The sequence below is a fragment of the Muntiacus reevesi genome, chromosome 8, assembly GCF_963930625.1.
Source record: "Muntiacus reevesi chromosome 8, mMunRee1.1, whole genome shotgun sequence".
NCBI classification, from domain to species: Eukaryota; Metazoa; Chordata; class Mammalia; order Artiodactyla; family Cervidae; genus Muntiacus; species Muntiacus reevesi.
The window spans coordinates 20,653,905-20,667,183 of NC_089256.1; the positions used below are offsets into that span (position 1 = coordinate 20,653,905).

A 13,279-nucleotide genomic window follows, 5' to 3' on the forward strand; every position below is an offset into this window, starting at 1 on the left:
GAAGGCTGGATTTGGACTGTCCCTAACCCCCTTGATCCCTAGGTCTGAAGAGGCAAAACATAAACAAATGCCCCTGTGTTAGATTTCTTTGGAACACTAGAGGACTTCGGGCAGGTAGAAGGGCTTGTGTCTGATGTCTTTCCTGTTGGGAAAATGGTTATCAGAGGTACAATATAACCCTAAGGCACTGTATCACTTTTATTGAAATTGTTATTTTTTTATCTTCTATTTTGTAGCTGATTACCTAAATTGGGAGATGCCTCAAATTATCAGTTACATGTAGAACACACCCTCATGTCAAGCAGTGGTCAAGGACTAAGGAAATCCCCACATTGCATAGAATAATTAGCTGAAGAAAAGAATAAATTTCACATGATAGAACAACTAGAGGAAAACAGTCAAAGACTGTGCCTGGGTCTGAAAATGACTAAAGGTAACAGGAGTCTAGGGAATCAGGGAACCTGAGCCTTGAGTTGGCCCTGAAGGACCAGAGAGGAAACAGGGAGCAAAGAAAAGGTGGCAATGAGCACAAAATATCCTGGAGACTGTGAGACACCAGCCCAGTGCGGTTTGGCTAAACTGCCCTTCCAACCACAACCCCTGTGAACAGCCAACAGCAGATTATTTCCTTCATCTGAAGACGAAAATAACATCTACTCCACATGGTTGTGCAGCTTAGAGGACTCGGCACGAGGTCTAGCACACAATCTATTTATTGAGTCTCTCTGACTGCTGGTGGGAGGAGCCGGTTTGAGCTACCTTGAGTTGAAATAGAAAACATTTTCTGAAGACAGTAAGAGCCCTGGTACCTGCAAGTGGGCTTTAGGAAGAGTACCACAGCCTGTATCTCTTTGATGCAGACTTCGCCCTTCTCTTTTCCCACAAATAGTCTTCCTCTTCTTTTCTAGGTCACATGAATAATGAAAACTATCTACCCCACATTCTCAAAATCTCTCTCTCAAGATTTCAGTTGCAATTTCAGAGGACACAAGAACTAATAGACTAACTTGGTTAACTGCCCTCTCTTAGTACAATCATCTGTGACCAGGGATTCAGGACCATTTTCTATAATGAGGATGCAAGAGACAATTAAGGGAGCTATCGTGGGCTGGGCAGAGAGGTATAGAGATGCCCACCATATGTGCAGCTATTACTAGCTACTGTTATGTGAACATCAAGACAACCCTAATATGTCAGAAATGTGCTATCACTGGTTTTTCATTAAAACAACTTCATGTGAAATAATTGACATTCAGCAAGCTGCGCGGGGTCTCAGTGGTAAAGAATCTGTCTGTAATGTAGGAGACTCAGGTTCAATCCCTGGGTTGGGAAGATCCGCTGGAGGAGGGCATGGCATCCCACTGCAGTACTCTTGTCTAGAGAACCCCACAGACTGATGAGCCTGGTGGGGTACAATCCATAGGGTGGCAAAGAGTCAGACATGGCCCAAGCGACTGAGCACACACACAGGCTGCACATGTTTACTAATATTTTACCATATGCATATACCTACAAAGTCACCACCATAACCAAGAGAAAAACAAATCCACCGTCCAAAAGTTGACTTATTCTCCTATGTAATCCCTCCTTCCCATCCTCTTCACAGGCAACCATTATTAAAGATGAGTCTGCATGTTTTAAGAATTTTATGTAAATGGAATCATATAGTACATATATTCTCACCTGGCTTCTTCTATTTAGCATAACTATTTTGAGATTCCTCCCTGCTATTTTCTTATGAATAATTCACTCTTTTGCATTCCCTTGTGTGGATAAATAACAATTTGGTTACTCGTTTATCAAATAAGGCTTTTTAGTGATTGCTATTTGAGATCATTTATCATTTCTAATGTAAGTTTGTAGAACTTATTTCTCCCCCTAAACATTGCTTTAGTGGCATTCCTCAAATTATTAGATACTGTACTTTCATTTTTATTCAGTTCAAAATACTTTCTTATTTACCATTTTTTTTTCTTTGACACCATTTAGAAGTGTGTTATTTTAGTATCCTAATATTTGGAGACTTCCCAGAGATCTTAGTGTTAGTGATTCTAATTTACTTCCACTGTAGTCAAAGAACATACTTTATATGACTAATATTTTTAGAAGTTCATCTGAAATTTGTTTCATTCATAATATGATTTTAGTAAATATCTGTGTGTTCTTAAAGAGAATGTGTATTGTGCTATCCTTAGATAGAATGTTCTATATTTAAATGTCAATTGGGTCAAGTTGTTTGCAGTGTCATACAAGTATTCTTTATTCTTGCTCATTTTCTGTCTTTTTCTGCCAGTTATTAACAGAGGGTTATTAAAATCTCCAACTATAAATATTGATTTGCCTATTTCTTCTGGCATCTCTAACAATTTTTACTTCATGTATTTTGAAGTTATGGGTAAATAAAATTTATAATACTCATACTCAGTTAACTGACCTTTTCTACATAATGACCTTCTTTAGCCTTGGTAATATTCTTTCCTCTGAAATATACTTTGATATTAACATAGTTACTCCAGCTTTCTTTTGATATTTTCTTTTCATTAGATTGATTTGTTTGATGATTTGATTTTTGCTTGTGTGCTATTGTTGTTTCAGATAAAAGGGTAAATTTGGTCTCTGCTACTCCATTTCAGCTATAAGCAGAAGCCCCAGTCAAATGTTATTAACCACAGTCTACTAAGGAGAAAATAGTCACTAGAAATTTTTTGACTTGCTCAAGGTCATATAGCTGATTACTATTTGCTAAGTAGAGATAGAGCATCGGCGGAGAAGCAGTGCTTCACATAACCCATCTGCATTTCAGTCCCTAGGACAAAAGGGACAAGAAAGTATTTTATGTGAAGGAGAAGTAAGACAACGGATTAAGGAGACATGATGGATGAAACTTCCTTGTTTTGTTGACAGTCAAACCTAAGTCAAAGTCACTGAAAACTGTTAAGAATAAGAATTCCTTGTACTTACAAAGGAGAGATTATGAGACCATTTACCTAATGGATTATTCCAGAAAAATCTCAGTGTCAATCTAGAGGGACACTCAGACATTTAGGATGACCCAATACACAGGAAATCAGTCCTCAATATTCATTGGAAGGACTGATGCTGAAACTGAAGCTCCAATACTTTGGCCACCTGATGCGAAGAACTGACTCATTAAAAGAGACCCTGATGCTGGGAAAGATTGAAGGCAGGAGAAGGGGACAACAGAGGATGAGATGGTTGGATGGCATCACTGACTCAGTGGATGTGAGTTTGAGCAAGCTCTGGGAGTTGGTGACAGACAGGGAAGCCTGGCGTGCTGCAGTCCATGGGGTCGCAAAGAGTTTCACACAACTGAGTGACTGAACTGAACCGAACTAATTTGCAGGGAGGTCCCCCTGAGTCAGAGCTCATCCTGCTCAGATCTGCTACACAGGCATCCCTCCCCTAACCTTCTGAACAGCATCTACATAAAAATTGTGACACCAGACTGCTCAATACCCAGTAAGCAATCTAAAAGGATTTACAACCATTGTGCTTCAATGCTCAGTCATTTAGTGGTGTCCGCCTCTTTGCAACCCCATGGACTGTAGCCTGCCAGACTCCTCTGTCCTTGGGATTTCCCAGGCAAGAACATTTTAGTGGGTTTCCACTTCCTCCTCCAGGGAATAATGCTGACTCAGGGAGCAAACCCGTGTCTCCTGCATTTCCTGAATTAGCAGGTGGATTCTTTACCACTGTATCACCTTCTGTACCATAATGTGTTCGTAATAAGAAGTGAGAAAGGAAATCTCATTTGGACAACAAAACGCCCGTCCTGTAAGTCAAACTGACGCAGACATCGTGTGCTTCCGTGGCCTTAGATGTCAAGGATACCAGCACGCAAACAGCCATCGTGTAACTCCCTGGAAGTGGGAACTTAGCTTAGATGCCGGGTAAGAGGGTGGAATTTCATCCCTCTAAAACCTGCGTGGTAGTGCAAAAACAATCAATTCTATGACAAATTTAGAAAATAGCAGTTAAAACAGAAGTAAGCATTTAACTCTTTTTTCTGACAGGAAACCCAAGACAGAAATAGCAGATTAACACAGACAAGTATAGCTGTTTGAAGTTTCAAATTTTACTCTAAGTGGTACTTTGTAGTTTACAAATACATTTTTATGACACATCATTAAACTTGCTAGCCTGCCAGGTAAAAGGCATTCACTGTGTCTCCCTGTTTGTCAGGTTTAGAAGTTCCTACACAAATTTCATTTGCTTCATTTTAATTATTTGGGATATCAACTTTTCATATCTTTTGACTAAAGACAATTTTTTCTTCCTTTCTTAAGTGCATTTTTGTGCACATCTTGGAATTCACGAGCATGTCATGGAGATCAAAATATAGCTGGGAAATGAGTAGCTAGCAGGATGAGTCACAGTCTAATGTCTGATTGCTCTCACATCAAAGAGATCATATGCAGAAATTCAGAAACATTTCATATTTTGCTCATGTTATGATGTCTTCAAATCTCACCTTCACACTTGCTGCAGAAATTATTACAAAGTTCTCCCAGCTACCTGGTGTATAAGACAATCATCAAAGTCACATTCTCATCTATTCGTCATTATGCTGTGCCAGTCTGCCATAGTATTTGAAAGGCTAGGCTTAAAAAAAAAACAAAAATACTGCTTGCTAACTGGAGTCAAGCTGTGTGTATGTTTTTGGGGGCTTGATTATACCTATAGAATGACACAATATGTCCTTTCTGTACAACTTCTGATGTCTGTGAACCTCAGGCTGTATTCCTCGTTTAGCTGGTGGCTATGGCAATTAAAAAAAAAAAAACAAACAGTATGATGTTGAAAGGAACATTATCAATTCAGGGTTTATTTACTGACAACATTCCAGCAACATGTGATGCAGTCAAAACTGTTAAAAGAGCCTTTTGTATTTCACAAGGAATATAAGAATATTGGACTGATGCTGTTTCACTGACAACAAACATTGATGCTATGGCTTTATTCCAGTTAAGTTCCTTGTCCTCTCTTCTCCCTTTGTCTTCCGATCTTCCACCTCCACCCTCTGCCTCTGAGACAGTGTGTGGGGAAAGGAGCGGAAAGGGGAACAGAAAACTGTATCAATTGGTCAAAATACAAGTCTGGGTTATCGTTTAGACTTCGGCAACTCGATGTCACTAATTTCAAATTTTAGTTCCGGCAACATAAGCCACTCCAAAATCTGAAAAAGGTGCTCTGACATCTCAAAGCAGCCATCAGTATCACAATGAACTGATGAAAAGGTTTTCATCGACTCTTGGCTGATATTTTTTCTCTCCTCAGTTCTTTACAGGTACTCAGCAAATTTCATAGTGCCTGGAACAAAGGCCAACTTTCCATTATAAACTCTGACTCAAATTTATTTGTCCACTCTCTGACTCCTTCATTAGGATTATGTCCACACGGACACACGTCAGGCCTTTATTCCCCATCTACTCCCTGTACTGGGAACAGAGCCTGATTCACTACAGGAGCTCAAGGACTCTTTGTTGAGTGGCTACATTAAAACTGACCCAAGAGCTGCACGGGAAACATGATGCCACAGAAGGATGTTCCCCTCTTCCACAGTGTTTGGCGATTTATAGGAACAGAGTTGTCAGGGTTCACAAATGCACTGAACACTTCTGCCTGCATGCACGCTAAGTTGCTTCAGTCGTGTCCAATTCTTTCTGACTCTATGGACTATAGCCCACCGGGCTCCTCTGTCCATGGAATTCTCCAGGCAAGAATACTAGAATTGCCATGTTCTTTTCCAGGGGATCTTTCCAACCCAGGGATCAAAACCACATCTTCTGCATTTCCTACATTGGCAGGTGGGTTCTTTACCTGGGAAGCCCGAACACTTTTGACATACATGTTATTCAAACAGCAAAATATTGAATGATAAGAAAACTATCTCAGCAAAAACAAGAAGCTAAAGGTGATATTTACAGTATCTGTGTGTTTGTTTCACTGGGAGAAAGAACCATTAATTTTTCTAGCAATTAATTAAAACTAAAACTATTAATTCCAGTGTTTTCGTTTAAGGCACTCTGACATCTCAAAGCATCCATCAAAATAATGAACTAATGATGGGATTTTCACCAGTTCCCAGCTGATGGCATCCTAGTACTTATCACTGCCCACCCAGACCCCCAGCAGGCATAGAAGGGATAAAGTTGGAGGAGCTGTACTCACCAGCCTTGATGTGGACATCCTGACTTCTAATTTTCCCTGAAGGATTTTCAGCTGTGCAATAGTAAGTATTATCATGGATTAAGGTACTAAAGCTTGAAGGAGGGAAGGGGAAAATCTGGAGAGTGCCGTTGGGGTGGACGTGGCGGATTCCGGGGACATCGTAGATCTCCTCGCCCGTCGCTAGGTACCATCTGAGAGACACAGGAGGGATCCCCGCTGCAGGGCAGGGCACCAGGGTCCCCGTGGTGCTCGCAAACACTACCTCTTGCAGAGATGCATTGACAAAGTAGAGGCTGGAGTGAAGGTCCTCACTGAAAACTGCAAGGAGACAACACAAGGGTGTGTCAGAAATGTGTGCCTTCTACACTTATCTTTGAACACATCATATCAGCATGCTGACATGTCAACCTGACCTCAAGAGGTTATTTGGAGAAATAGTCACCAGGCTTGACGAAAACTTAAATCGTTCAAAATTGCTCAATCTACTATGGACAGAGAGGCACCAGCTTCATTTCACAATTTGTACACAAATTAAGTTATGGATGTGCTCAGTGGTGTCTGACTCTGCAACCCCATGGACTATAGCCCACCAGTTTCCTCTGTCCACGGAATTTTTCAGGCAAGAATACTGGAGTGGGTTGCCATTTCTGACTCCAGAGGATCCTCCAGACCCAGGGATCCAACCCGTGTCTCCTGCATCTCCTGCATTGGCAGGTGGGTTCTTTACCACTTTGCCACCTGGGAAGCCCAAGACAAATTAAGTTAACCTGGAGCTTAAACTTTGAATAGGTGACTTTTCAGCCCCGTGTCCAGAGCCCTATTCTGTCTCCATGGCACTGGCCACTATGGGAATTTATTTGGGGTTTTGTATTCATTTATTGTTTGTTGACCTGTCTAGAATGTAAAGCTCATGAAACAAAGCCATAATTTGCTCACACTATTGCCTAGGGCACAGAGCAAAACAAGCCATGGGCATTTCATAAGGAGAAGCTACGTGAGTGAATCACAAGATCCGGTTGCTAGAATCAAATTGCTCTGGTTGAAAGTGTGCATTGAGAACTAATTTTGAATGAAATTAGTCACAAATTTTTAAAATTACAATTGAAGATCTGGATGTAAAGCATTTTGGAAAGGCCAGTTGGTTTTCTGAAAATCCAATCCAATCAACAATGTGATTTTTTGATGTTGTTGAAAATATGTTGTGATAATAAAGAGAACTTAGACAAAAGTATCATTCAATTCCACCAGCCTATGGCAGATTTCTGTTTCACTTACTCTTCTGGTCCATTCACCTACAGCCTATAGGGTTAAGCTATGTCATAATATGCACACGTGAAATAGGCAGTTGTTACAGACTCTGCTTCATACTCTTAACACTATTTCATACACATAATGTCATGTTTCAGACTTCACAAGTACAGATGACTCTGAACAACACTGATTTGAACTGGGTGGGTTCACTTATACACAGGCAGTTTTCAACAGGAAATACTGCAGTGTTATACCATCCTTGGCTGGTTGGATCTTTGGATACAGAGGAACTGTGGACAGAGAGAGCAGACTGTAAGTTATAGGTGCATGCATATCTTATATAAGAAGATTTTCTAAACTAGTTCCCTGACTCGGGCTGCTTCAGTTGTTTCTGTTTTAATTACTGCAAATAAAATGTCTGCAAAGGTTTCCAGGAGTTTATGGAGAGACTGCACTGTACTCATTGACAGCTGTGGAGTGTTCTTTCCATGAAGCAAAACAATCCAACTTCTAGAATCCAAAACTTAAACAAAAGGTGTACAAATGCAATGAAGACCTACTTCTCAGACATTTATGTTTCTGTGTGGCTTTCTAAAAACAAATGCATACCCTGTCACATGTTCACAAGAGAGTAAAGAAGCCCTGCGCTGTTCTTAGTCACTCAGTCATGTCCGACTCTTTGTGACCCCATGGACTACAGCCCGCCAGGCTCCTCTGTCCATAGGGATTCTCCAGGCAAGAATATTTAAGTGGGTTGCCATGCCCTCCTCCAGGGGATCTTCCCAATCCAGGGATTGAACCTAGGTCTCCCACATTGCAGGCAGAGTTTTTAACATTTGAGCCACCAGGGAAGCCCAAGAATATTCAAGTGGGTAGCCTATCCTTTCTCCAGGGGATCTTCCTGACCCAGGAGTCAAACCAGGGTCTACCGCATTGCAGGAAGATTCTTTGCTAGCTGAGCTACCAGGGAAGCCCAAAGAAGTCCTAGATACTGGGAATTAACCTCACTGGGCAGAGATGAGAATAACATTTGCTGAGTGCCCCTGCCATGCCAGGCAATATTATGAGGCGGAGGTGTTATTTCATTTACTCCTGTGTACAATAACCCTGCCAGGTTAGACCAGGCTCTGCTCCACAGAAGATGAGGTGGAGACTCGGAGGGGTTGTCCCTGGAGCAAGGACTCAGGGTAGGAGATTGCAGAACCAGGACTCAGTCTCCCTGATGAAGATTTTATTTCATTACTTGGCTGCCCTTACTGTTCAAAGGCAAATCTTGGGAAAGCTCTGTTCATGAACTTTGCCATCCTCCACATATGCTCCTTAGAGGCCCACCTGCTTTCTCTTGGTCACTGTCACCAGCAGTAATCAGAAGTTTGGCCATGGTCAATGCTGGCTATCTTTGAGCAGGCAGCAGAGTGAACACCATTCATCAAGAGAGGACAGAAAAAAAATACACTGTGTAAAAGTGACAGATTTACCCAAAGAGAAGACAGGAAGAGGTGTTCCTCAAGTAGTAACTATTTGATGGTTTTCTCTCCCAACCATACCTAAAGTCTTAACAATACTCGGTAAATCAGAATATGGAAGCTATTGCTAACTAAGAAATTGGCTCAGCCCAGAAGCACAGTTAATAGCCAAACATTGCAGCTTCCAACTCAAATGAAAATGCTGATAGTAGCACTGTGGGTTTGAGCTTTTTAGGAAACTGACATCACCCCAAACATATTGTTAGGAACGAGGTAACTGTCACTCTTGAGGCTAATTAATTCCACCCCAATTCTTTTCTTTCCCTTACCCGCATTACTCTTCTGTCAACTGAATTGTAGGTGATTCAGACCAAGTAAAATTTAGTCAAATCTGAATTTACTCTTTTGTGTCATAAAAGTTGCCTTGTGAAGAATAGCAGTCTTTGAAAATGTGAATGCATGTAAGAAATATTTCTTAATTAAATGTATATTTTCTACTATAAGCCACATTCCAAGAGGCAGCTTATGAAATTATTTAAATGACTTTGAGAAAATGCAAATTAAATGTTTAATCCTCGCAGTTAAAGAGATAAGTGACCTCTGGGGGATTACTGTCACTTCTCCTTACATTTTTTAGATATTCCACTTGAGTCTTTCTATTTCACACCACTGGGTTTAATAATGTAACACAAACTTGCTTTCTAAGATACACATCATATGGCCACAGGCAAAAGAAAACCCAAACTACATTCCAACAGCTTTTATTTCTTTCATCCAAGGGCCCATCCATCTGCTTAAATAGTAGTACTTTATTTATGGAGTGCTGTATGCACTTTATACACAATAATGTTTGCTCCCTCCAATAAGGGCACAGGCAATCTTAATGTGAAGTGTGTGTGTGTGTGTGTGTGTGTGTGTGTGTGTGTGCATGTGAGAGAGAGAGAAAGATCTTTGAAAATAATTGTAATTTATTAGCGCTCAACAAAACATTTGGCAGAATCTTGTGAGAGTCAAGGTATAAAATCATGGGGTGTAAACACTAAGGGTAGTAAAGGAAGGAGCTTTGGAGAATTGTTTTTTCATTTGCAGATTTCCCATATTTTATACTCTTATAACAGATGGTATAACCAAGACTCCAGTGACAAACATAAAGGAGAACGTTACACTTAAAAGAAAAATAAGTCAATATTGCTCTCTTTAAAATTCAAATATGACAAAGTGAAAGAAGTAACGTGGGAGAAACGTTACAGGGTGCAATGACACAACCATTCATGCTTGCAACAGTATTTACTGGGCATCTGCTCTTGCCAGGCCTCATGCAAGGTCACAGTTACACATGTTTGCAGGAGTCATGCCACTGCTCTCCAGGAATTTCTGGTCTGGAGGACTGCATGGTCATTAAACAAGATCAGTGATAATTATTTTTCTTGTTGTTTAGTTGCTAAGTCTTGTCCAATTATTTTGTAACCCCATAGACTGTGTAGTCCCCCAGGGTCCTCTGTCCACAGGATTTCCCAGGCAAGAATACTGGAGTGGGTTGCCATTTCCTTCTCCAGGGGATCTTCTTGACCTAGGGATTGAACCTGAGTCTCCTGCATTAGCAGACAAGTTCTTTGCCACTGAGCCACCAGGGATTATCAACAATGTGCTATAGACTCATAAATGATAGAGAAACTAACCCAACCTGGGAAAGATGAAGGTAGCTTCCCAAAGGGGAAGGGAAAGAAGATTCTAGGCAGAAGGCATAGACACAGCAGGACACTGAGTTATCAAAGGCAGGAGGGAAGTGAGAAGATGCCAGCTACCATCATATACCGAGGGTGAAGAACAAGAAGAGACAAAAACCAGAGATGGATTCTCGGGGATAGTTAATATATAAAAAGTGAGCAATGGATATCTGACCATGGACTTGTACCAAAATACATAATGAACTCCTGCAAGTCAACAATAAAAAAATAATCTAAATAAAAAATGGGCAAAAGACTTGGATGATCACTTCAAAAAGGCCAATATATAAATAGCCAATAAACATATGAAAAAATACTTAATGGCACTAGTCATCATGGAAATGTAAATTAAAAAGCACAGGGCTTACCATTACACATATAACTGAATGACTAAAACAGAAAAGACAGACTATAATGAGCGTCTCAAGGGTGTGAGGCTACATGAAACAGAGACACTGCAAGTGGAAATGTAAACTGATAAAATTATTGTGGAAACTATTCACCAGTAACTGTTAGAGCTAAACCTACGCATACCCCATGACTCAACAATTCAGTTCATAGGTATTTATCCAACAGAAATCCACCCATACACTCATAAAAAATAAACATCACATTCATAGCAGTACTATTTGTGAGTCCCAAACTATAAACCACTCAGATACGATCAATAATAATGTACTCAGTCACTCAGTCATGTCTAACTCTTTGTGGCCCCAAGGACTGTAGCCCAACAGGCTTCTCCATCCCTGGAATTTTCCAGGCAAGAATACTGGAGTGGGTTGCCACTTCTTACTCCAGGGTTTCTTCTGACCCAGGGACTGAACCCGCCATCTCTTTCATCTCCTGCACTGGCAGGGAGATTCTTTACCACTAGCACAATCTAGGTAGCCTAATCAATAATAAAAACTGGATGAATGTACTGTTACACATTTCGACATCAAATAACTAAATAAAAATAAGAATGAACTATTACAAACAAAATGGTTGTGAATCTCACAACCATAACGTTGAAGGAAATCAGATACAATGAGAGTGCCTAACTTATTATTCCATTTATATCAAGCATAAAATAGAAAAAAATAATAATCCATGATGTTAATAGTCAAGATAATGATGATTCATGGGGGCAGGGGGCGGGGCGGTGCGTGGACATAGAGAATAGAAATGAGATGAGGGTCTATCCAGACTGCTGGCTGTCTTCATTTTCTCGACTTGGGTGCTGGGCACACTGATGAATTTAGCTCACGAAAATTTCATTAAGCTGTACTCTGTGAATGTGCACACTTCTCTGTATGTATTCTCTACTTCAATTAAAACAATATGTTAAACAAATGGGGAAAGAAAGAACCATCATGAAGATAAAGAATAAATTATGAGCTTAGTAGCCCAAATCCTAGTAAGAATGATGCCTTAGAAACAAAAGACAACATTTTGAGAAGTCAACCAGCAGTTTTCAACAGTGTCAACTGGTTCACAGAGATCAGAAAACATGAAAACTAAACAGACCATTAGATTAACAAACTGGGTATATTTATTTTGAATAGAAATGCCATTTAGGACCAAAATGCTTCTATTGTTTTCACAGGAAGATGTGATTGAATGTCCTTAGTAAAATGAACTGCTTTGATAAAGGTCTTCCAAAATGAAAAGGAAGATACCTAAGCCTTCAGCAAATATTACATAGAAAGCATAACCCTTAGCTGATTCCTAGACTCTAGACTGTTCTCACATTAGCACAAGTGCTTTGAAATTTAGTGTCATCTTGATCAGACAGTCTGAAAGCAGATAAATAGATGGTCTCATAGAGACTAGGAAAGCATTCCAAAGGTCTACGAAATAATTTCAAGTTAGGTTATAAAACATGTTCATGTGTTAGAGCAATTCTTCATTTAACTCTAATATATTTCAACCATTCTATCTATTCCCCAGCACTGAAGATCCAATGTCACTGTCCTCATGAATAAGAACTGGATAAAACTTCACAGTGACATAGAACTCAGAAATATAAAATTCTGTCTCTGTCCATGAAAAAACAAAACAGGAACTAGATTTACCCTCTTGTAAGTAAGCATTCAGGCAATACAAAACAGTAAGTTCTAAAAGGAGGAAAGAAATGAGCTGTGTCCCACTAGCAGTCAGCTTAAAGCCTGGAAAGGAAGCTGTTAGTCACTCAGTCATGTCTGACTCTGTGTGACCCCATGGACTGTAGCCCACCAGGCTCCTCTGTCCTTGGAATTCTCCAGGCAAGTCTACTGGAGTGGGTTGCCATTTCCTCTCCAGGTTAAAGCCTGGAGAAAGTTCCCAAGTCATTCCCAAAGGAAGGAAAACTAAATAGAACTTGGTGGAATTTCTGAGTTGGGCCTGAGGAGGCCAAACACACTGGATTTGAAAAGCAAAGAGAAGGAAGTTGCATGGAGAAGGAATTCCAGAGAATTGAAGAAGGTTCCCTTTTATGAGTCTTAGGTTTGGACTGATACTTACATGTGTGTGATTAAACCACTCATGCTGATTAAGAAACACTAGAAAGAAGCAGGTGGAAAACTCCTGAAGCTCACATAGGGGAAGGGCTAGTTCATCTATTAGACAGTTTATTAAAAAGCAGAGACATCACTTTGCCGAGAAAGTAAAAGTATAGTCGTATAG

General features: G+C 40.3%; 1 protein-coding gene across 1 annotated transcript in view; it reads right to left on the reverse strand.

The window, feature by feature from the left end:
• DSCAM (DS cell adhesion molecule) overlaps window positions 1-7,480 on the reverse strand; it is a 667,745-nt gene extending 660,265 nt beyond the window's left edge. The window contains exons 1-2 of the mRNA XM_065943286.1: window positions 7,468-7,480; window positions 6,193-6,510 (exon numbers count right to left, since the gene is read on the reverse strand). Of these exons, the coding sequence (XP_065799358.1) occupies window positions 6,193-6,510; window positions 7,468-7,480 (331 nt within the window). The remainder of the gene's footprint in view (window positions 1-6,192; window positions 6,511-7,467) is intronic.
• Between the last annotated feature and the right edge of the window lie 5,799 nt (window positions 7,481-13,279).